The 25,462-nt window shown below is 39.7% G+C and overlaps 3 protein-coding genes across 3 annotated transcripts in view; 2 read left to right on the top strand and 1 right to left on the bottom strand.

Moving 5' to 3' along the window:
• Positions 1 to 7,170, top strand: part of CLCA2 (chloride channel accessory 2) — a 42,002-nt gene extending 34,832 nt beyond the window's left edge. The window contains exons 13-14 of the mRNA XM_070786172.1: positions 924 to 1,157; positions 6,110 to 7,170. Coding sequence (XP_070642273.1) covers positions 924 to 1,157; positions 6,110 to 6,552 — 677 coding nt within the window. The 3' untranslated portion in view covers positions 6,553 to 7,170. The remainder of the gene's footprint in view (positions 1 to 923; positions 1,158 to 6,109) is intronic.
• ODF2L (outer dense fiber of sperm tails 2 like) overlaps positions 1 to 25,462 on the bottom strand; it is a 402,314-nt gene that overhangs the window by 103,140 nt on the left and 273,712 nt on the right. The window lies entirely within an intron of this gene.
• CLCA1 (chloride channel accessory 1) overlaps positions 20,908 to 25,462 on the top strand; it is a 34,017-nt gene continuing 29,462 nt past the window's right edge. Inside the window, exon 1 of the mRNA XM_019957161.2 lies at positions 20,908 to 21,099. Coding sequence (XP_019812720.1) covers positions 20,938 to 21,099 — 162 coding nt within the window. The 5' untranslated portion in view covers positions 20,908 to 20,937. The remainder of the gene's footprint in view (positions 21,100 to 25,462) is intronic.

Genomic DNA, 25,462 nt, shown 5'->3' with positions numbered 1-25,462 from the left:
ATCTAAAAATGCCTACTTGCCTCCCCTCCACTGCTGTCACCAACCCAGCTACTATCTTCTTCTATCTGGACTGTTGCAGAAGCCTCACTGCTCGCTATGCTAGTCCATTCTCCGCTGAGAGCAGCCAGAGTGACCTGTCAGAGAGCAAAGTGACTGTATCACTGCCTTGCTTCCCCACAGCATGTAAGATTAAACTATAAAACTATTGTAGTGGCCCACAAGGTCCTGCCTGAACTTTTCCCTCCTGTCTCATCTCAAACTATCTTCCTCCTAGATTTAAATTTTTCTAATGTGCAAAGCTCTTCCATACCTCAAGATTTTTAACTCAGCTTGTTTTCTCTGCCTGGAATGTTCTTAACCTCCACTCTTTACCTCCCTGACTCCTACTCATAGTATAGGAAATCTTTAAATGTTACTTCCTTGATACCACTTTAAATTGTTTGTTGTTGCTTAGTTTCTAAGTCCTGTATAATTCTTTATGACCCCATGGACTGTAGCCCACCAGGCTCCTCTGTCCATGGGATTTCCCAGGCAGGAATACTGGAGTGGGCTGCCATTTCCTCCTCCAGGACATCTTACCGACCCAGGGATGGAACCTGCGGCTCCTGTATTGACAGGCATAGCACCCTTCCTTTTTTTCCTTCCAACATTTGCCACAATTATAAAACATGTGTTTATAAACAGGACTTCTAAATTCTGTGAGGGACACTGTTTTGTCTTTGATTGCTGGCACAGCATAGGCCCTCAAAATACTTATTGAATGAATGAATGGTTGAATGAATAAAAGAACTGTTGAATAAACCAACTTATTCTAAAGATGTAGAAAAGGAAATAGGGTCTTAAAATGTCAATAATCTATAAAAACAAGCTATCCAGGAGATTGTAATTTGTTGTTTTGGCTATTCTTTTCTTTGATGTCACAGGTAATATTCAGATGAATGCCCCAAGAAAATCGGTGGGCAGGAGTGAGGAGGAGCAAAAGTGGGGCTTTAGCAGAATAAGCTCAGGGGGCTCCTTTTCTGTGCTGGGCGTTCCAGCTGGCCCACATCCTGATGTGTTTCCACCATGCAAAATTATTGACCTGGAAGCTGTAAAAGAGGAAGAAGAGGTGATTTTATCTTGGACAGCACCTGGAGAAGACTTAGACCAGGGCCAGGGTAGGTTTCTTGCTTTCATTATCTATTTTTCTACAAAGTGGCATTTCCAGTAACTGTCAGGGGTCAGTTGGGTAAAAATAGCTTTGGAGATTTACAGCTGACAAAGTTGCAGAGGGTTGTCATGAAAAGTTTTGAGTTGCTGATAAGGCCATGTATCCTGGAGTACAGGAAGAGAATGTACCAGCTCCCCCAGGATTGAAGAGGTCCTGGTAGACTTACTGACACTAATGTAGAAACCTCTGTTGGAAACCTAAATATCACATATAACAGTGATCTAGTCAAAAGAAATGGGTTTTATATGACAGAGCATGGACTTTTAAATACTGGAGGCAATTAGTCTTCTGAAGATTGAAAGGTAAATTGTAAATTCAAGGATTTACAATTCAAGTTTAAGGGAATAATTCCTGTAAGTCATGAAGTATTTGGCACACTGTCTTCTACTTCTGGTCATCATTTTTTGTTAGGGAGGCTGGTACCTGTTCTCCAATTTGAGGCTTTCTAACCCTTGCTTGGACATGATGAATTCCTACTTCTACCCTCTCTTTTCTAATGCTTTTATGCCAGCCTCCAGCTTCCACCTACCTCATTTCTTCATAGCAACTCAACAGACTAAATTTTCTGAAAGAATAAATGTTCCAACATCTTTGCCATTACCAGAACAAGATTATCATTGGTTACACATGAAATGGTTTATTTCCAAAAGCCTCTGATTGAGATTTCTGTAGGAACTAACCTTCTCTCTTGAAAGCCAGTTTGTCAATATCAGTGAATAACAGCAGCCACCTTAGGCCTCTGCCAGTCTTGCTTTCAATTTCTATCTTTTTTTTTTTTGGCTTATAATTCTCTACTACTCTCTCCAGAAAGCATCTTAATTACAAATAATTCTGCACTGCTGAGAAACAGTCAATATTGTAGTTTTGTCTTGAAGAATCTGTTATCACAATCTATCTCTTCTTGCTAGAGAAGAAGGAAGAGAAATATTTTACATTCTAATTTAAGGATTCTCCTAATTTAAAGTTTGGAGATATGAATTGATTGAAACTGTGGGATGGATGCATCGTTTGTATAATGGAAACAGCTGTAACTTAACATTAGAGCCAAAAAGTAGTCCCTGCTGTGACTACAAGTCCAGCTGTTGTATCTTTGGCAGTTTGCTTAAACTCTATTAGCCTCAGTTGTATATGTGAAAAATATAACTAAGACTATCTATTTCACAAAGTATTGTGGTGTTGGAGAAGACTCTTGAGAGTCCCTTGTACTGCAAGGAGATCCAACCAGTCCATTCTGAAGGAGATCAGCCCTGGGATTTCTTTGGAGGAAAAGATGCTGAAGCTGAAACTCCAGTACTTTGGCCACCTCATGTGAAGAGTTGACTCATTGGAAAAGACTCTGATGCTGGGAGGGATTGGGGGCAGAAGGAGAAGGGGATGCCAGAGGATGAGATGGCTGGATGGCATCACTGACTCAACGGATGTAAGTTTGAGTGAACTCCAGGAGTTGGTGATGGACAGGGAGGCCTGGCATGCTGTGATTCATGGGGTCGCAAAGAGTCGGACAGGACTGAGCAACTGAACTGAACTGACTGAAGGTGACATATATAATACAAAATGGAGGAGAAAGAGGGCCCAGTTAATTTCCTGGGCTGTTGATTTGTGTTGCTAGAGTTCTCTAGCTTCTTATTTGAAGTAAGTAGCCACCCACACTCACTCCCATCTTTATGTAAAAGAAAGTGTGGTGCCTGCCATCTAGTACTTTTCCTCTTTCCTCACTGCCTCAGAAGCACAGTAGTGTGAAAAGAGACAAGCTCAGACTACTGGTAACTGTGTTCCCAGTTCCCAGTGGTTTCAACTATACCACTGAATTAAGAGTACAAAGAAAATGGGTGTACAGTATCAGTGATTTTGAATGGCTTGAAAAGAAGAAATACAACTGAATGGGACTTTAGAACTGATATTACAAAGGGCTTTAGAAAGGGAGAGAGGATTTCACACATTCACATTAATGGCCCTGCAGGATGGAGAGGATGACTAGAGCAGGATGACTAAAGCATATCAAGCCTGTTACAATGCGAAATCTCAAATACAAAAGATCGGCAGGTAGGGAGTGGTGAGATGTGTATTAACTTGCTGAGATCACTCAATCATAACTGACTTGATGACCCAGCAATGGCAAAATTGACCAATTAGCCATGAGTATACCAACTAGCAAGTAGGTGCCTGTTTAACTTATAAACATGTGCTTTCATCCTCTCTTTTTTTTTTTTTTTTTTCACAAATTGTTGTCTAGAAAGCTGTGATAGTCACCTCTATCACCAGAGTTAAAAACAATCAGGGTATGTCTCTGGCATTACAATTATGAAAAATTTCACTATTATTAAAAACCTTATTAGCAATAAATGAACAACTCGTATATATCACTGTATATACAGTACCAACTCTTTACCATATACAATACACTGTAAAAAGATGACAAAGTATGTGAAACAAGCAAAATATTACCAGATCATTATTATGTTTGGGAATATATGTGGACAAGGTATTATGGAAATGGATTATGCCCTTACCTCTTCATTAAGAGTGTGGGTTAATAACTGTTTAAACTGAGTTTTTATTATTTACTGTGTGCTAAGTCACTTCAATATGTCCAATTCTTTGCGACCCCATAGACTGTAGCCTACCAGGCTCCTCTGTGCCTGGGATTCTCCAGGCAAGAATACTGGAGTGGGTTGTCCTGCTCTTCTCCAGGGGATCTTCCCAACCTAGGGACTGAACCTGCATCTTTTATGTCTCCTGCATTGGCAGGTGGTTTCTTTACCACTAGCACCACCTAAGCCATATTAAGTGCCCAGTACAGTGCTAAATGAAAGTGAAAGTCATTCAGTCATGTCCAACTCTTTGCGACCCCATGAACTATATAGTCCATGGAATTCTCTAGGCCAGAATACTGGAGTGGGTGGCCTTTTCCTTCTCCAGGGGATCTTCTCAACCAGGGAACGAACCCAGGTCTCCCGCATTGCAGGTGGATTCTTTACCAGCTGAGCCACAAGGAAAGCCCAAGAATACTAGAGTGGGTAGCCTATCCCTTTTACAGTGGATCTTCCTGACCCAGGAATCGAACCAGGGTCTCCTGCATTGCAGGTGGATTCTTTACCAACTGAGCTATCAGGGAAGCCTGTTCAGTTCAGTCTCTCAGTCGTGTCCAACTCTTTGTGACCCCATGAATCGCAGCACGCCAGGCCTCCCTGTCCATCACCAACTCCCAGAGTTCACTCAGACTCACGTCCATTGAGTCAGTGATGCCATCCAGCCATCTCATCCTCTGTCGCCCCCTTCTCCTCCTGCCCCTAATCCCTCCCAGCATCAGAGTCTTTTCCAATGAGTCAACTCTTCACATGAGGTGGCCATAGTACTGGAGTTTCAGCTTTAGCATCATTCCTTCCAAAGAAATCCCAGGGCTGATCTCCTTCAGAATGGACTGGTTGGATCTCCTTGCAGTCCAAGGGACTCTCAAGAGTCTTCTCCAACACCACAGTTCAGAAGCATCAATTCTTCGGCACTCAGCTTTCTTCACAGTCCAACTCTCATATCCATACATGACCAGTGGAAAAACCATAGCCTTGACTAGACGGACCTTTGTTGGCAAAGTAATGTCTCTGCTTTTCAATATGCTATCTAGGTTGGTCATAACTTTTCTTGCAAGGAGCAAGCGTCTTTTAATTTCATGGTTGCAGTCACCATCTGCAGTGATTTTGGAGCCCAGAAAAATAAAGTCTGCCACTGTTTCCACCATTTCCCCATCTATTTCCCATGAAGTGATGGGACCAGATGCCATGATCTTCATTTTCTGAATGTTGAGCTTTAAGCCAACTTTTTCACTCTCCTCTTTCACTTTCATCAAGAGGCTTTTTAGTTCCTCTTCATTTTTTGCCATAAGGGTGGTGTCATCTGCATATCTGAGGTTATTGATATTTCTCCCAGCAGTCTTGATTCCAGCTTGTGATTCTTCCAGCCCAGCGTTTCTCATGATGTACTCTGCATAGAAGTTAAATAAGCAGGGTGACAATATACAGCCTTGATGTACTCTTTTTGCTATTTGGAACCAGTCTGTTGTTCCATGTCCATTTCTAACTGTTGCTTCCTGACCTGCATATAGGTTTCTCAAGAGGCAGATCAGGTGGTCTGGTATTCCCATCTCTTTCAGAATTTTCCACAGTTTATTGTGATCCACACAGTCAAAGGCTTTGGCATAGCCAATAAAGCAGAAATAGTTGTTTTTCTGGAACTCTCTTGCTTTTTCAATGATCCAGCAGATGTTGGCAATTTGATCTCTGGTGCCTCTGCCTTTTCTAAAACCAGCTGGAACATCTGGAAATTCACGGTTCACGTATTGCTGAAGCCTGGCTTGGAGAATTTTGAGCATTACTTTACTAGTGTGTGAGATGAGTTCCTGAATATGTCTTGGTCAATTTTTATACATGAATGTATTCATGCACCTGTACTGCAGTTTTTTAGCTATTGAAGCATTGCAGGGTTTTTATATCTGATAAAGGCAGTCCTTCCACTATAAATTTGCTATTTTTTAAATTTATATGGTTAATTTTGATTATTTAGTTTCTGTTTAAACTTGCAATAAGCTTGTTAAAACAGAAACTAGAGGTACTTTTAATAAAATCATGTAAAATTTACAAAATAACTTAGGGAAAAAATAACATCTTTTATTGTGTTGAATCTTGCTATTGAAAAACATAATAAAACTTTTCTCTTATTCAGGTTTTAGTATGAGTTCTTATGTAGTGTCTTAAAAGTTTTGTTCTTATGCATATTTCTCTCCTTGTTTATTCATAGGTATTTTGATTTTTTTGGTTGCTATTGTCATTAAGCCATTTCTAATAAACTAGAGAGTTTATTCAAAATCACTTAACTTCCCCATTTGTATTTTTTTTTTAATTTCAGCTAACAGCTATGAAATAAGAGTGAGTAAAAGTCTGCAGAATATTCAAGATGACTTTAACAATGCCATTTTAGTGAATACATCGAAGTTAAATCCTCAGCAAGCTGGTACCAAGGAGATATTTAAGTTCTCATCAGAGCTTTTCACAAACAGACCTGAATATCAACCTGATGGAGAGGCACAAAAAAGCCACAGAATTTATATGGCAATACGAGCAGTAGACAGAAACTCCTTAAAGTCTGCTATCTCTAACATTGCCCAGGCATCTCTGTTGATTCTCCCAAATTCTTCTCCTGTACTTGACAGAGATAATCTTATATTAAAAGGAGTTCTGACAGCAATAGGTATTATAGGAATCATTTGCCTCACTATAGTTGTAACACATTGTGTTTTAAACAGGAAAAAGAAAGCAGGTAAGAAAGAGAATGAAACAAAATTACTATGAGAAATGTACAGAGTACATTCCCTCTTAAATATAAGATCCATGGCTTTTGCACTTTACAAAAACATACTAATAAAGTCAAATTAACATCAAATTATTAAAAATGCCTTGAGTTTCTGTGCAGTATAGATCAGAATTTTACACGGTAAATAGACCAAAAATCTTTTTTATAGCATTAATTGAGGGGGACGGGAATTAGAAAACCTTTAGGCTTTGGCTATGGACAAAATAATGGAATTTATTCTCTAAGTTCGGAGAAGGCAATGGCAACCCAGTCCAGTACTCTTGCCTGGAAAATCCCATAGACAGAGGAGCCTGGTAGGCTGCAGTCCATGGGGTTGCGAAGAGTCGGACATGACTGAGTGACTTCACTTTCAGTTTTCACTTTCATGTATTGGAGAAGGAAATGGCAACCTACTCCAGCGTTCTGGCCTGAAGAATCCCAGGGACAGCAGAGCCTGGTGGGCTGCCATCTATGGGGTGCAACAGAGTCGGACACGACTGAAGCGACTTAGCAGCAGCAGCAGCATTCTCTAAGTTAATGTGTTTAAAGGCAAAGGCAATAGCAAAATCGAATCAAAGATTCAAAAGCTTACTCTATCGAAGAGGAAAAACAGCCCCAAGTAAAGAGAAGGAGGTTATGCCGGAATGATACAGTATAATTATCTACATGAAGCAGTTGCTCAGTTGCTATGATTAATTTTTCATTTCTCCTTATTTGTTCAGAACAGGTTGCTTGTTTATGACTAAAGGTCAAGTTGTATTTTATATATGAAGCACCTATTGTAAAGTTCTTTTCTTCTTTCATTTGGTTAATTAGACTACAGATAGATGCCACTGCTAATGCTCAAAGAGATTTGGCTCATTGTAAGAGTTAACCTTAAAATGTAGGTGTTATCCTTGTCCCCTGGCACTGGTTTTATAACAGAGGTATATTAAATTTATTGCTTATAATGTTCTACTCTTATCAAAGCAGCTTTCCAAGTAATTTGCTTTGAGTGTTATTCAATGAAAATGGTTATAGCTCTCATAAAACTAAGTAAAGAAAAAACTACATAGTTCTGAGCCTATTTTAACACATATATAGGCTATATCATTTCATTCAACTTCAACCAAAAAAGTCACAGGGGAGAAACTGACCTTTGGAGATTATTAACTAATTCTGTTTTTTACTGTTTAAATAAGACTTCACGAATCCTTTCCCCATAAAAGCTTATTTACCTACAGGTATTTACCTACAGGGGTGGATGGTGACTAGAGAGAGGCAAGCACAGGTCATAAGGAAATAAAAAATTATCTTTTATTTAATTTTACCCTTATTTTTTTAAGATTATGGGGCAATAAAATTGCATGCTTTGCGTATTATAAAACTTAAAATTTTATTGGGTGAATGCAAACAATAATGTGGATTAGAACTGTTTCATTACTAGTACCAACTAAGAATGACAATTAGATTAAGTTTTGGAGATGGACTTCCCTGGTGGCTCAGACGTTAAATCGTCTGTCTACAATGCAGGAGATTTGGGTTCAAGCCCTGGATCCGGAAGATTCCCTGGAGATGGAAATGGCAACCCACTCCAGTACTCTTGCCTAGAAAATCCCACGGACAGAGGATCCTGGTGCAGGCTACTGTCCATGGGGTCGCAAAGAGTCGGACATGACTGAGCAACTTCACTTCCAGTTTGGAGGTGGAGAGGGAATAGTAGGGAGCTGGAACAAGAATGCAAAGGGACAAAGATGGGGTGCATGGGTTTTCAAATGTTTTCCTCAATTTAAAAATAGGGAAATGAAGGGTTAAGGAAGTAATCTAAAGCACTGTGCTGGCTAATGGCAGAGTAAACAGGAGTCAAGTTGCCATAATGCTCCTTCACTCCTGTCTATTTTTTTAATTCATTTATTTATTTATTTTGGCAGTGTTGGTCTTTGTTGCTGTGTGGGCTTTCTCTAGTTGCAGCAAGCAGGGGCTACTCTTTGTTGTGTGTGAAGGCTCCTCATTGTCATGGCTTCTCTTGTTGCAGAGCATGAGCTCTAGGCAGGCAGGCTTTGGCAGTTGCAGCACCCAGGTTCTAGAGCTTTAGGGCTTCAGTAAGCATGGCACATGGACCCAGGTGCTCCTTGGCATGTGGGATCTTCCCAGACCAGGGATCGAACCTGTGTCCCCTGCACCGGCAAGTATAATCTCAACCACTGGACAACCAGGGAAGTCTACTCCTGTCTATTTAAGAAAATGTGGAAAGATGCCAGGGATTATGCCTAGAAATATTTAAATCTTCAAGGTTAATAAGCAAGAATACAGGGTTAGGCTGAAGAAATAGGGTTTTGTTGTTTTTTTTTAGTTTTGTGGGTATAGTATGAACACATGGCTTTAAATCCACAAATCACTGAATTGAGAGAGATAGAACTGAAACAGATTAATGATGTTGAAGTAGTAAACTGAAATATAGCAGAGCTGAAAGAGTGATCTCATCAAAGGTATAGGATAAACGAGCTTCAGTGATTGTGAGGGAGTGAAAAACACTTTGTTGGCTTATCTTTTACTCATTGCAAGAAAGTTGGCTGAAATGAGTGAGTTCTTTGAAAGAAACATGGTGCTTGCAACTGCTTGCTAGGAGCTCATCTCCTACCTAGTACACCTAGGCTTATCCAGGTGTACATTAGACAATAAGAAAGATGTGGTAAATGTGGGATGATACTGATTTAGAGACCCCAGTGATCATCAATAGAACAGAGCCATAGGAAAGGAGGTGACACTGATCCTGAACAAATAATAAGGAATATAAATACATGAGAGCTGGGCCAAAGAGAATGAGGAACTGTGAAGTATTGGTCACTAGTGGGATACCACATGAATAGTGACATCAATGATAATCTGATCAAAGATCGCAAGAAGAGGAAAAAATTTTGAGCCAATTGTTCAATTATTTGGGAGAGGAAAGAGAAGTTTAGGAATTGAAGGTGACATAAGCTGCTCTGCAGCTTAGTCATGTCCGACTGTCAGCAATCTCATGGACTATAGTGCACCAGACTCTTCTGTTCATAGAATTCTCCAGGCAAGAATACTGGAGTGGGTTGCTGTCCCCTTCTCCAGGGGATCTTCCCAACTCAGGGATCAAACCCAGCTCTCCTGCATTGCAGGCAGATTCTTTACCATCTGAGCCACCAGGGAAGCCCAAAGATGGATAAGCTGCCTGGGAGGTAATATAGGCAAGTATTATTATTATTATATTCATATGCCAGAATGGTTAGTTATGTAAATCTGTTCCTGATATTGAGGACAATATCCTTTTCCTTTTTACACTATTCTTTTTAGGGATAGTAAAAGGTTAAATTTCAATGGGAGAGAGAGAGATTTTTAGGAGATGAATTCATGTAGCCTATGTGCTGAGCAGATTGCTGTTATATGTGCAATGTTGTCTGTTCCAAAAGTGCTTTTGCACCTGCATATTATTAGAAAGTCTACTAAAAATTATTTTGTTTGCTTTAGGTTTTGCCTTCTGCCATAATGTAATTATTTCAGAAGAATTGATCCCTGCCTATATCGTTTGTTTAAAACAACATGATGAATCCAATTGCACTAATGGCAGATTTGTTCATATCAAACCAATCATCTTGCTGATAATATTTATAACCCTGGAAAAAAAAGTATAAATCACAACCCTTTGAAGGCACTGGAAACCAAGAAAAACAGGTGAAAACTGGAGGGGATATGATCCTTGAAAAAAGGAACACAGTCTAGGTGATATCAACATTTAACCGGCATTTCCCCCAGAAGGCATTTCCAGTTTGCTCAGACTATCTGGATAGGGCTCAAGCAGACAGCAACAGTCTTACTGAGCTGATAAACCAAAAGTAGGAGTTCTGGGTTGCTAAAGCAGTTGGCAACTGAAGGAGGAAATTCCAGAAAGGAAGCAACTCTAAGCACCGTGTGTTTCCACTGAAACTCTAGAAGGGCCACACAGTGGTGAGGATCACACCCGCAGACTAAGAATTAGGCCCTAGAACCAAGGGCAAAACTAAAATAGATCTGTTCTGACCAAGTTTAAAACCAGTACTCTATAGAATGATTATATTCACCAATAATTCAATTATGCTAGAACATAACTCAGAGAAAGATGACATAACACAGTCTTTACAATGTATCATCCAATATATAATAAAACATTAATATACACGGCAACAAGCAAGAAATGTGTTCTATAATCAATAAGAATAAAACTTTGTCAATAAAAGACAATCCGAAAATGATCCAGATTTGGAACTGGTAGATAATTAGTTTACAATAACACTATAAATAAGATAAATTATAGGAAAAGATAGATATAAGTGATTAATTGAGGAAGAATTTCAGGAAAGATGTGAAAGTCTTTAAAAACAAACAAATCAGAATCCTAAAATTGAAAAATGAAATGTATGGGAAAAGTCTGTAATGGATTAACAACAGTTTGGCACTACAGAAGAAAGGATCATATGACTTAAAGAAAGGAAATTAGAAAGCATCTAAACTGAAGCATTTCAGTAAAAAATGAAACAAACAAAACAACCAAATGACTTGTGTGACATTATCAAGTAGTCTAATGTACAAGTAAATAAGTACCAGAATTAGAGGGAGGGAAATAGAGCATAAAATATTCAAAGAAATATGAAAATTTTCCAAATTTGATTCACACTACCAACCCACAGGTCTAACATGCTCAGTGAATCTAAAATTGGTATCTATATAAAGAAAATAACACCTACATATATTATAGGAAAGGTGACTAACTACTCATCAGAAATAACTGAGGCCAGAAAAAAACAAAATGATATCTTAGAGTGCTAAAAAATATCTGCCAATGAAGAGCTTTATATTGAGCAAAGATATGTTTTAAAATCTAGGCAACCAAAAATGTCAATAGTGCCATGATTGAGAAACCTGGCTTCATAGGGAGGAAGAGAAAGGCACCATTCATATGAATATTTGACACATGAATGTAAGAAAAGTGAAAAGTGGAAGTGAAAGTCACTCAGTCCTGTCCAACTCTTTGCGAGTCCATGAACTGTACAGTCCATGGAATTCTCCAGGCCAGAATACTGGAGTGGAGAACCTTTCCCTTCTCCAGGGGATCCTCCCAACCCAGGGATTGAACCCAGGTCTCCCTCAGCTATAGGTTTCTGTGCTTAGTCGCTCAGTCGTGTCTGATTCTTTGTGACCCCATGGACACCTTTTCTTACATTCATGTGTCCATGGGGATTTTCCAGGCAGGAATACTGGAGTGGGTTTCTGTGCCCTCCTCCAGGGGGCCTTTCCAACCCAGGGATCGAACACAGGTCTCCTGCATTGCAGACAGATTCTTTACCATCTGAGCCACTAGGAAGGCTGCTGCTAAGCTGCTGCTAAGTCACTTTAGTCGTGTCCGACTCGGTGCGACCCAATAGACCACAGCCCACCAGGCTCCCCCCTCCCTGGGATTCTCCAGGCAATAACAAAACGGTTGCCATTTCCTTCTCCAACGCATGGAAGTGAAAGTGAAAAGTAAAATTGCAGTCACTCTGTCGTGTCCGACCCTCAGTGACCCCATGGATTGCAGCCTTCCAGGCTCCTCCATCCCTGGGATTTTCCAGGCAAGAGTACTGGAGTGGGGTGCCATTGCCTTCTCCAGGGAGGCTGCTAAGTCATATCAAAAAGCTGCTTTCTGAGAACACTTGTCTCAAGGGCACAAGAAGGAGGAATTCATTCAGTACAATAGGCAATAGCTTTCGACAGAAAGATATCGTGGCCTGTGGAACAGAAGCAACATAAGTTAGCAAACATTCAAAAGAACATTTATAAAACTGGCATAATCTTACTTCACACTAATATAGGAAAGAAGAAGCAAGAGCATGAAGATAAAATAAAAAGGAGAGTGTTAAATGGAAGAATAAAGAAAAATAGGTTAGAAATTAAGAACAGAGAAAACAGAACTATCAGTTCTATGCTAACATTTTAGGATTTCCTAATGATAGTATTTAGTCTAACATTTTAGTTTTATATAGGAATTTAGTTCACTTATAAAAGTAATACATGCTATTATTAAAACTACAGATGTTTAAGATGTGATAAAATAGATAATAAATAAGCTTACTTATTAATTCTACTTCTTGCTATTATAAAGTATATTTTGAGGCACAAATTATATTATGCTTGTACATATACTCTTGTACACCTATATGAGTCTGTTGGTAAATTCCTAGGATGGAATTGCTATGTTGAAAGATAAACACACTTAAACTGTAATGCATATGTCCTTCCAAAACATTTGTACCAATTTTTCTGTCATCAATACTGTAGGAATACCTTGCAGTCTTATTACCATTACTAAAGGATGTCAGGAACTAGGGTGTGGAAGCAGGAGTCATATCGAGGTGCTATATGGCAAACAGCTTAAAACTACCTATTAAACACACCAATGTCCTACATACATATATTGGTCATTCTTACTTGATGCCATCTAATGCAAAGCCCCAGCTTTTTCATGTTGTTGACTTCTCTCCAATCTTCCCCTTCAAGGCTACAGGTTGGGTAAATGAAATGAAGAAGTGTAAAGATACTTTATTGAATAAATTCCATATGCCAAGAACTGTGCTGTGTTTTTTAACTTTTCAATATTCAAAATACCAGTATACCATAATTAATATCATTAAAAGTAGATTTTATGCAAGAGGTGTTATTAGAGATAGAAAAGATATTTTGTGATGATAATTATATAACAATCCTAAATTTGCCTACACCAAAACCATAGCTGTAAAATATATAAAGCAAAAGTTGATAGAACTGAATAGAAAGAAAAATAAATAGATAAGTTCACAATTATAATTGGAGATTTTAACATAACTCAGTAAAAAGACAAAAATTGGTAACAAATTAGAAAATTTGGATAACATGATTAATTAACTTGGTTGAACATGTACAGAACACTGTAACTTAATAACTACAGAGAAAATATTTTTCTCAAAAGCACATGAAATGTTTTACCAAATAGACCATAAGCTGAGGCAAAAAGTAAGACTCAACCAATATCAAATAATTTAAATCTTAGAGTATGCTTTCTGGCTCCAGTAGAATTAAACTAGAAATTAATGATAGATTATCTAGAGACTCCCCAAATGTCTGCAAATTAAGCAATAGCCTTCTTTTTATATAGTGCATATGCTAATAAAAGAACCCAAAATAAAGTTAGAAAATATTTGGAACTGAATAATAATAAAAATACGTCATAGCAAAACTTACACAATGAAGCTAAAACAATGGTCAGAGGGAAATTTAAAGAAGAAATAATATGTTTTAAACAAATAGTTTGTTTAAAACTATTCAAGAGAATAGAAAAATAGGAAACATTTTTCAACTTTTTTGAGACCAGATAGCCTTGATACTAATACCTGGCATGACCATTACAAGAAAGGAAAAGTTAACGTCAATCTCTCTCATGAACATAGTGCAAAAAATCCTATCCAAATGTAAGTACACCAAAAAGTATACTACATCATGATCAAGAATTTATTCTAGGAATGTAAGGGAGATTTAATATCGAAAACTCAAACCCATGTAAGCCCGCAGAGTACCAGCATAAAAAATGAAAATCAATAGATGCATAAACAGCACTTGGAAAAATTAAAAACCTATTTATGATTTTTAAAAAGAAAACAGCAAGCTAGGAACAGATGCAGACTTTCTTTGTCTGATGAAGATACCTACAAAATATCTCTAGGTAATATCATACTTAATGGTAAAATATAGGATGCTTTTTCATTTGGGATTGGGAACAAGAATAAAGATAACCATTCTTTCCACTGGTATTCAATGCTGTACTGTGGAGAAGTACAAGTATAATAAGAGAAGGAAACAAAATAAAAATATTGTAATATAAGATTAAAAAGGAAGAATATTATTATTCATAGATGACATAATTATAAGCATACAAAATCCAAAAGAATCTATAAACTACTAGAAATAAATGTATTTAGTAAGTTCTGTGGAGGAAAAGTCAATACACAAAAATCTAATATATTTCTATATATCAGCAATAAACAATTAGAAAATGAAATTTTCTAAAAATACCATTTATAATAACACCCCCCAATTTTAAAACACCATGGAAATAACTTTAACCAAAGGTACATAAGACTTTTACCCTTAAAACTATAAAACATAATTGAGCTCAAATAAATAAAATTTAAAATGAAAAGATATTCCAGGACCGTGGATTGAGTCTTTCAATAAAGACTCAAAAACTCAATATTATAAAAATGTCATTTCTTTCCAAACTGATGTATAAATATGTATATATTTATTTATTTTAAGTAAGAAGTGGATTTATTTAGAGAGATACACATTCCATAGACAGAATGTGATCTGTCTCAAAAGGAAAAAAAGGCTTTGGGAGAAATACAGTCCACCCACAGAGTGTGGGCCATCTCAGAAGGTGAGAGGCCCTGAAATACGAGGTGGACGATTTTTATAGGCTGGGTAATTTCACAAGCTAATGAGTGGTAGGATTATTCTAATTATTTTGGAGAAGGGGTGGAGATTTACAGGAATTGGGTAACCATCACTTTTTGACCTTTTATGGTTGACCTAAGAATTGTCATGGCACTGGTGGTTGTATCATTTAGCTAACATATTACAATGAGCATATAAATTTAATATGATCCTGTCAAATCCAGCAATTTTCTTCTGGTAGAATTCCCAAGCTGATAATTTTATAGCTAGTGTTTATACTACTAAATATTAAGACTTATAAACCAGCAGTAACTAAGACAAAACAGGACTGAGATAATAAGCCTAGTCATATAGAGTCTGAAAACAGATCTTCACACTTGCAGTCACCTCATTCATAAAAAAATCTCAACTGCAACTCAGTGGGGGGAAAGGAATGCATGCTCAGTTGCTCAGTATTGTCGTACTCTTGGTGACTCCGTGGACTGTAGCACACCAGGCTCCTCTGTCCATGAGATTTTCCAGGCAAGAATACTGGAATGGGTTCCCATTCCCTTCTCCGGATTATCTTCCTGACCCAGGGATCAAACTCAAGTCTCCTGCATCTCCTGCCTTGGCAAGTGGCTTCTTTATCATTGAGACACAGCAAGTCTCAGGGTGTAAAGGATGATCCTGTCAATAAATGACCTGCATGTACTGCTACCTAGAGAGCAAAACAAAACAAAAATCTTGAATCCTACCCCATACTATATATACAAAACATAATATGTGATAGATCACAGAACTAAATGTGAAAGATAAAATGACAAAACTCTAGAATAAAATATTGTATAACATCTTCATGAACTTGGAAATGCTGTCTCCAACATGACCCCAAAAACATTACCCATAAAATAAAACATTATATTGAATTCCATTAAAATTAAGAACCTCTGTTTATCCAAGAGAACCGCTAAGACAAGCCACAAACTGGGAAAAGATATCTGCAATGTATACATCCACAGCTCAATACCCAGAACATCAAAAGAATTCTTAAAAATCAACAAGAAAAAAACTAACCTGATAAAAACTGGGCAAAGACTTGTAAAGGCACTTCATAAAAGGACATCCAAATGACTAGCAATTAAATGGAAAGGTGTATAGTAACATCAGTCATCAGGAAACATGTATAGTAACATCAGTCATCAGGAAACATGCAAATTAAAACCACAGTACAACATGATTATACCCCATCCAGTGTGGATAAAATTGTAAAGACCAGCCGCACTGTGTACTCGTAGAAATGTAGATCAATCAGTACACCATTTTGAAAAGTGTCTGGGAGACCAACCATGGCTAGACATACACATATTCTGTGTCTTGGCTATTCCACTCTTGGTACATACCCAACTGAAGTCAATGCTTATGTCTATGGCACTGTTATTTAAAATAGCCCCAAGCAGGAAATAATCCAAATGTTCATCAAAAGCAATCAGTAAGTAAATTGTGGCATATTTTTACAATGGAATACAAAGGAAAAAGAGCACGATTACTGCTACGTAAAACAACATAGCTGAAATTCATGCTGAAAATACTAGGTGAAAGCAGCCAAACACAGGAAAACATACTTATATTTCTGTTTATTTAAAATACACAAATAATCTGGGCTGCCTCTGACAAAGCCAGATCCCAGGTGCCATGGCGTGAGATGCTATGTGAGCCAAAGCCTCTGTGAGTCTGTTCAGGCTGAACTTGGGTACCAGAGAGGGTGGAGCTGCCACCACAGCCTGCCCAGTGGGTCCACACTAACTCCACCCTCTCCCCTGGGACACAACAGCCAGTGGTGTTAGGAGATGAGGCAGCGTCAAGCACTCTCCACTGAACAAGCAATCAGGGCCCAGCCAGCAGGGAAGGCCAAGCAAAATATAAGCAGGCACCTAAACTGCTCTGTCATGCCAGGCGACGCCTGTCACCGGCATCTGCTCCAACCATAGCCTAACAAGGGCAGAGTGACCCAAGGCTCAGACGCCTCAGGAATGAAGGGCTGGGTCACTCCATCAGGCAAACAAATACCACAGATCAGCCAAAATGCTGGCTAAAAATTAGGGAAACTGCTGATGAAGAAAGGAGACAATACATATCTGTAATGGTCTTGAGACCAGCTGTAGCAGCAGGCATCACAACTTATTTCAACAACTCTCTTGCTTTGGGTATTTTAGGAGATAGCCCATGATGAGCACTTCAGAGGAGATTCTATGAATGACTGGTCTTGAACCTTCTCTCAGTGAAAATGTGAACTAGCTCATGCCTCTACCCCCAATTCCAGCCTTACCTTGTAATAATGGATCTAGATATGATGAAAGGACATGAGTGGGTCTGAGCAGTTCAGGAAGTAAATTGTATTGGACTCACCTTATTGAACCTCTTTAGGTTTGTCTGGCCCCAGCTGACCCAATGGGCACCTCAATCACTCCTTGTAGGCCCAAGTGGATCTACTGCCAGAGGTCAATCAGGCACCACTTGGAATCTTTGCCTGTTTATATACCATGAGCTATAGCATTTTTCTTTTTTTTTTTTTTTTGCAATCAGCTGCTGAAGGTTTGGGTGACACGAGAAAGCTCAGGGGAAGTGATCATATGTAGTTGAGAAGGATCCAAACATTTTCCCTTCCTCCGATTGCCCATTAGGAGACATCCCAGATGGCAGGGCGGCTGAATCTGCAGGGTGGCCTGCTGATCTCTGTGACACCACAGTGGTGTAATAAGCACTTTTTATTGCCTCCCAGGCTTCCTTGGATTATTTCCCCTTTTCTCACTCCCACTGTTCTGGAATTAGGCTTGCAAATCACTAGTACATAAGCTTGCCTAGCCTCTCTTTTCTAGGGAACCAAGGGGAAGACATGTATAATATGTGTGTGTGTGTGTGGGGGGGGTGTCTGAGATATTTTAAAATGTAAAACTTTTAATGATGCATGCATATTAAATGCATATATTTAGTCAATCAGTTCAATTCAGTTCAGTCGTTCAGGCACGTCTAACTCTGTGCGACCCCATAGACGGCAGCCCACCAGGTTCCCCGTCCCTGGGATTCTCCAGGCAAGAACACTGGAGTGGGTTGCCATTTCCTTCTCCAATGCATAAAAGTGAAAAGTGAAAGTGAAGTCGTTCAGTCGTGTCCCACTCTTGGCGACCCCATGGATGGCAGCCTACCAGGCTCCTCCGCCCATGGGATTTTCCAGGCAAGAGTACTGGAGTCGGGTGCCATTGCCTTCTCTGCCAGGCCTCCCTATCCATCACCAACTCCCAGAATTCACTCAGATTAGTCGATCAGATCAGATCAGTCTTTCAGTCGTGTCCGACTCTTTGCGACCCCATGAATCGCAGCACGCCAGGCCTCCCTGTCCATCACCAATTCCCGGAGTTCACTGAGACTCACGTCCATTGAGTCAGTGATGCCATCCAGCCATCTCATCCTCTGTCGTCCCCTTCTCCTCTTGCCCTCAATCCCTCCCAGCATCAGAGTCTTTTCCAATGAGTCAACTCTTCGCATGAGGTGGCCAAAGTACTGGAGTTTCAGCTTTAGCATCATTCCTTCCAAAGAAATCCCAGGGCTGATCTCCTTCAGAATGGACTGGTTGCATCTCCTTGCAGTCCAAGGGACTCTCAAGAGTCTTCTCCAACACCACAGTTTAAAAGCATCAATTCTTCAGTGCTCAGCCTTCTTCACAGTCCAACTCTCACATCCATACATGACCACAGGAAAAACCATAGCCTTGACTAGACAAAACTTTGTTGGCAAAGTAATGTCTCTGCTTTTGAATATGCTATCTAGGTTGGTCATAACTTTCCTTCCAAGGAGTAAGAGTCTTTTCATTTCATGGCTGCAGTCACCATCTGTAGTGATTTTGGAGCCCCCCAAAATAAAGTCTGACACTGTTTCCACTGTTTCCCCATCTATTTCCCATGAAGTCATGGGACCAGATGCCATGATCTTCGTTTTCTGAATGCTGAGCTTTCAGCCAACTTTTTCACTCTCCACTTTCACTTTCATCAAGAGGCTTTTTAGTTCCTCTTCACTTTCTGCCATAAGGATGGTGTCATCTGCATATCTGAGGTTATTGATATTTCTCCCGGCAATCTTGATTCTAGCTTGTGTTTCTTCCAGCCCAGCGTTTCTCATGATGTACTCTGCATATAAGTTAAATAAGCAGGGTGACAATATACAGCCTTGACGTACTCCTTTTCCTATTTGGAACCAGTCTGTTGTTCCATGTCCAGTTCTAACTGTTGCTTCCTGACCTGCATACAGATTTCTCAAGAGGCAGATCAGGTGGTCTGGTATTCCCATCTCTTTCAGAATTTTCTACAGTTTATTGTGATCCACACAGTCAAAGGCTTTGGCATAGTCAATAAAGCAGAAACGGATGTTTTTCTGGAACTCTCTTGCTTTTTCCATGATCCAGCGGATGTTGGCAATTTGATCTCTGGTTCCTCTGCCTTTTCTAAAACCAGCTTGAACATCAGGAAGTTCACGATTCACATATTGCTGAAGCCTGGCTTGGAGAATTTTGAGCATTACTTTACTAGCGTGTGAGATGAGTGCAATTGTGTGGTAGTTTGAGCATTCTTTGGCATTGCCTTTCTTTGGGCAATAGGCACTGAATTTTTATGTAAAAGCATACTTAGATTATCTGGACAACTACTTTATAATTGGATACTTCCACTCTATTCCAATGCCTCACTTTTGATTAATTACAGATTATACACTTAAGCAATAAGTACTAATTATTGGGGCTTCTTTTGTAGCTCAGCTGGTAAAGAATCTGATTACAACACGCGAGACCTGGGTTCAATCCCTGGGTTGGGAAGATCCCCTGAAGAAGGGAAAGGCTTTAGTGTTCTGGCCTGGAGAATTCCATGGACAGTCCATGGGGTCGCAAAGTGTCGGACATGACTGAGCGACTTTCACACACTAATTATTAGCAACAAGTACTAATTTAATTTTTATGAGTGAATGTCAAAGAAAAAGACAGACAAGATGAAACTGATGCTTACCACTATGCAAAGATCAAATGATATTATAGGAAGGGATATTTCAAGTAATTTGAATACAGGAAAGTGGTGGACCAATATGAGTTTCCATCTGAGACTTGGCAAATTTAAAAGAATCTATACGGTAGCTGGCAATAATCTAAATGCCTCTCACCTAGGAGACATTTAATTTCAGTAAAATAATTTAATGCTAATTTGAATTTTATTGGACAATAGAAGCTATGGAATAATGAAATAGAGGTCTGATAAGGAAATTAGGGAGTTTGCCTTGCACAGTCAGATATAAATTTCATCTTTTCTAATGTTGCTTGCTAATGCTTTTGGTACAAGTAGATTGTCTAAGAGAGTAATAAAAGGTGCTGAGGTTGTGTAAAGATCAAAGAGGATAAAAATAAAGACCATTATGAGGGATAACTGGAAATATAGTTTACACTTAACGAATGCTTATCAAATATGCAGAACAATCAGGCTTCCACTGGGCAGGCAGGGGTTAGAGGGTGGTGTTGGGTGGGTCGGTGTCCCTGACTGGGCAAACATTTGTAAGAAGTAAACATCTTTCAATGGTAAAGCTGCTTGTCAGCTGTGAGTCCTTCCAGGGAACCGGATGTGGCTCCCCACCCTCTGTGCCAGCAACTGGCAAAGGTGAAGGCAAGGCTAACGTTTCTCTCAAAATAAAATATTAAAAAGTACACAGAATTTGAGACCAAGATATAGTTATCATTCATCATAGTGAAGACAAATCCAATAGTGAAACAATTTGGGGTCAAGAGGTTAGAGTCCTACAATAAACCACTGCTGATAAATTGGAAAAATGTGTGTCTATATATTCATATATATAGGGGTAAGGAAAGATGCTTCCATAACCAGCATTTTCCAAAGAGAGAACTCAAAGGGAGATGTACAGCAATGGGGTCATTTAAGAATTCTGTTTTCATCTTGGTCCTTCACCTTCTGGAAGGGGCCCTGAGTGATTCACTCATTCAGCTGAATAATAATGGCTATGAAGGCATTGTCATTGCAATTGACCCTAATGTACCAGAAGATGAAACACTCATCCAACATATAAAGGTAAGTCTGAAATGGTAACTATTCATGCTGTTTTGAAAAATTAAGCATAATATGTTGATAGAGCAAACATGAGTTCTCTAATTCCAGCTGTGTGACACTGGAAAGTTTTTTTTTAATATCTGTGCTTGCATTTCTTCAGCTATAAAATGGAAATAATAACACAACAATTATGATTCTTCCAAGGGATGAGATAATACATGCAATGCATATAATTCAGAGCTTGATATACTGTTGGCACTTACTAAATGATATCTCTACTTCTCGGTTATAGATGACTTCATTGAAAATTATTTAGTTCTACACCAAGGCAGAGCCAACTATATTTGGCAGATATTATGAAATGTGCAGAGGGTAATTCTTTTGTCTGATTTTACCATTTGCACCTATCAGAGTCTCCTTTTATTCTCCTGATTAAACCCTCCCTTCCCTGTGATTCTAATATAGGAGTCCAAGATGCAAATCTTAATCTCTGATTTAAGAACAAACCTTAACCTTCCAATGGGAGGAAACCCTGCATTTTACCAGGCCCAACGCAAGGCGTCTTCTCAGGGCTGCTGAGCAGTCTTATTTCACTTGTTACTTCTTCTGTAGGGGAAGGAAAAATTAGGGAAGAGGATTCTTCCTGTCCACATAGAGGCATCTAACTGCTGTAAAATGGAGAGATTAGAGAGGTTTTGTATAACAGCAAACAGGAAAGAATAAGAAGGAAATGCCTTATAAAAGCCAATCCTGGAAAGTGACTGTAGCTCACCCAGAGGTAGTACTGTATAATGGGCAAAAGTACTGGTCTACAAAATGGGGAAAATAATAAATATCTTCCTCACAGGACTTTGTGAGGATTATCAGTGCACGCATATAAGGGAAGTTGGATGAGGGTATATGGGAACTGTATACATTTTTTGCATGTCTCATCTGTAAGTCTAAAATTTTCTCAAAAACTTGAAAGACCTTTAAAAATGTATGCAGAATGCCTGGTACATATTAAGAGCTCAACAAATGGTAGGCAATTCATCAGTCCCCAGGCCTCCTTTTAATCTTAGATGGAAAGGGCTCATCATTTCTCACCAAGCCAAAAGCACTGAGACTTGTTTCTGGGAAAAGTTCCTCTGTGTAAACTCAGAAGTTAATAGTACAAGGGCCCCAAGGGTTGCCTCAAAAGGTTCCTTGCTCTAAACAGGTGCAAACCCAGAAAGAGGAGTTAGGGGAGAGAACCATCTCAACCACCAGAGGAGTTTGGGGCTAGAGAAGTGCAATGGTTGAAGAGGAGGGGAAGTTCAAACCAGAAGACCATCAGGTATTATTGCTATCAGTGAAAGGGAAATTCATGTCTTTTGAAATCTCTAAACAATCAGAAACATTAGGTGAGTCTTTGATTACCTCTAGTAAGAAGATCAAACCAGTCAATCTTAAGGGAAATCAACCCTGAATACTCGCTGGAAGAACTGATGCTAAAGCTGAAGCTCCAGGGTTTTGTTCATCTGATGTGAATTGCCGACTCATTGGAAAAGCCCCTGATGGTGGGAAAGATTGAGGGCAGAAGGAGAAGAGGGTGTCAGAGGAGGAGATGGCTGGATGCCATCATGTCCGATGTGATGGACATGAACTTGGGCAAACTTTGGGAGATGGTGAGGGACAGGGAGGCATGGCGTGCTGCAGTCCATGGGGTTGCAAAGAGTCAGATATGACTGGTCGACTGAACAACAAACTTAGAAATAACATTAGCAAAAATGAAACAGCCACTGGAGCAACAGACAAGGAAAGTTGGAAGGAAAAATGTGACCAGCATGTTTCTGCCTCTGGCTGGACAGTGAGCAGGCCTCAGGAACAAGTGAAAAGGAGCCACAAATGCCTTTCTAATGACAATGGTAATTTGTATTTATACGGTGCTTTGGCCACCTGATGAGAACTGACTCATTCGAAAAGACCCTGATGCTGGGAAAGATTGAAGGCGAGAGGAGAAGGGGATGACAGAGGATGAGATGGTTGGATGGCATCACCGACTCAATGGGCATGAGTTTGAGTAAACTCTGGGAGTTGGCGATGGACAGGGAAGCCTGTTGTGTTGCAGTCTATGGGGTTGCAAAGAGTCAGACACGACTGAGCAACTGAAGTGAACTGAGAGAAAAAGCAAAAGGACATTCACCTCACTCTCTTTGGGGCTTCCTCCTGAGAAATATACTCCTCACTACTATTATTCAGTTGGTTTTCTGGTATGAGTCCTAAACGAGTTGGGTATGAGAGAAGTTGGTTTCCACAGTTACCTTGTCACAGGAACACTTTTAAGGACAATAGTGTGCTCAAGAGTCCCTGAGCAGTTAATAAAAATGAGCCCCTGTTTGATGTTTCAGATCTGCGGTCAAGGGACCTCACTGTGGCTTTGCCACCTTCCTGGTCATCCCTCAGTTCTCTGCTTTTTGGGGAGACTCTCCCCTTGGTGTCCTTGTGTGAGCAGAACCCTCAAAGTCAGTTCTTAAATACCTGCTTCAGCAGGGCCGTCCGAAAGGTACTGCACTCACAATACCAGCAGGTGGCGCTGCAGCAGTTTCCCCCCACTCTCGTCTGTGCTGCGGAAGCCGTGCGAGCACACTTCATAAGATGAAGGGGTGAGAGTCAAGAAGCTCTCTACCCCTCGCGCCCCCTTAACACACACACAGTGGGAGTAGTTGGGGGTCTCCTCAATGCATGGAAGCCCAAGCACCTCCTGTCTTGGCACTCCTGGACAGTTTGCCCCTCATCGTAACCTCTTCATTCACGCATTTGTTCGTTAATCCAATGAACATTTAGAGAGCATTCACATTGTCAGGTACCAGGAATTCAGTTGTCAACAGGAGATCATCCCTGTTCTTAAGGAATTACCAGTGCATCATATAAATTTCCGGAGAAGGCAATGGCAACCCACTCCAGTACTCTTGCCTGGAAAATCCCATGGATGGAGGAGCCTGGTGGGCTGCAGTCCATGGGGTCGCTAAGAGTCAGACAAGACTGAGCGACTTCAGTTTCACTTTTCCTTTCATGCATTGGAGAAGGAAATGGCAACCCACTCCAGTGTTCTTGCCTGGAGAATCCCAGGGACGGGGAAGCCTGGTGGGCTGCTGTCAATGGGGTCACACAGAGTCGGACACGACTGAAACGACTTAGCAGCAGCAGCAGCATATAAATTTCATCCTCAACGTTCTTCAAACCTCAAAAGCTCAACTGTCTATTTGGATATGAGGTCACTTTCTCAAAATATGAAACAGATGTCAAAGATTCCTTATTAATGTTTCTGATAAAACACAGACAAGAAATTTCATGCTGCTTAGTTGTCTTCCTAGGAGACACTGAAAATTTACATTTTACAAGTTAAATTGTAATATAATATTCCAACATAGGAAGTTTTATACCTATTTTTCAACTTTTTAGTGATACCGACTCAATATTTTTATTTAAAAAGTGATACAATATTAAATTTACCTAGTAGTTGTTCAAAATCTGGCTTTTTTGAGAGCTTTTTTTAAAACTAGCAAGGCAAGTATTATAATTACCATTTGAAAAGACAGAAACTGAGGCTCAGAGAGATAAATTCCCCAAGTTTATCCCCAAGAAGTAGCAGAACAGTATTTACTCCTGCATCAATACACAAGTACTATTTTCCCATATAGTGATGAACTGTCTCTGCTTCTAAGGCCACCCCGTAGGATTAGATGTCTAGGCATCAATGTCTCATCTCTCTGGTCTGTTCCAGTAAGGACTTTCCTCCAGCAATGATCCCTTTTTTTTTCCCTCTTGCATTATAAGCTTTGTTTTTTTTCCCCCCAGTAGCACATACATATGTTATAATAGTTCCCATTCAAAACAAAACAAACCTCCCTTGCCCAAAATCTTCCTTCAACTACTGCTTCATTTCTTGATTTCCTTTTAATTTGTAGAAACATTTCTTGACCTGCTGTTTTCATTGCCTCTGCTTCATCACCTCCCACCCTGTTGAATTCACTCATATAGAGCTGTCATCTCAGGTTGCCAAATTCGTTGCTCAGTTCTTAGTCCTCATCTTCCTTGATTGCTCAGCAGCATTTAACTCTGATGGCCAATCTCTCCTTCTTGAAGTGCTCTCCCATGCCTCCCCATCTCCCTCCCCTGCACCGGCTGCTCCTTCTGAGTCTGCTTTGCTGGCTCTTCCTCTTCCCACTTCTGAATGCTGGGCCCCTGGAGCTCAGTCTTCTATCTTCTTCCCTCTGTCTACACTCATATTTGCATTTTTCAGTGATTTTCAGCTCTAATAGTCCCAATTTCCCTTTCTATTATAAACATCTTGTAGTATCCCTTCTACTGTCTTGTCATGATGCATTTCAGGGAAACTTTCAGGGAAACAGGCATTTATAAT

This window comes from Bos indicus, chromosome 3, assembly GCF_029378745.1.
Source record: "Bos indicus isolate NIAB-ARS_2022 breed Sahiwal x Tharparkar chromosome 3, NIAB-ARS_B.indTharparkar_mat_pri_1.0, whole genome shotgun sequence".
Taxonomy (NCBI): Eukaryota; Metazoa; Chordata; class Mammalia; order Artiodactyla; family Bovidae; genus Bos; species Bos indicus.
Note: the sequence above shows the minus strand (reverse complement) of the source record. Positions and strands in the feature narration are given on the sequence as shown.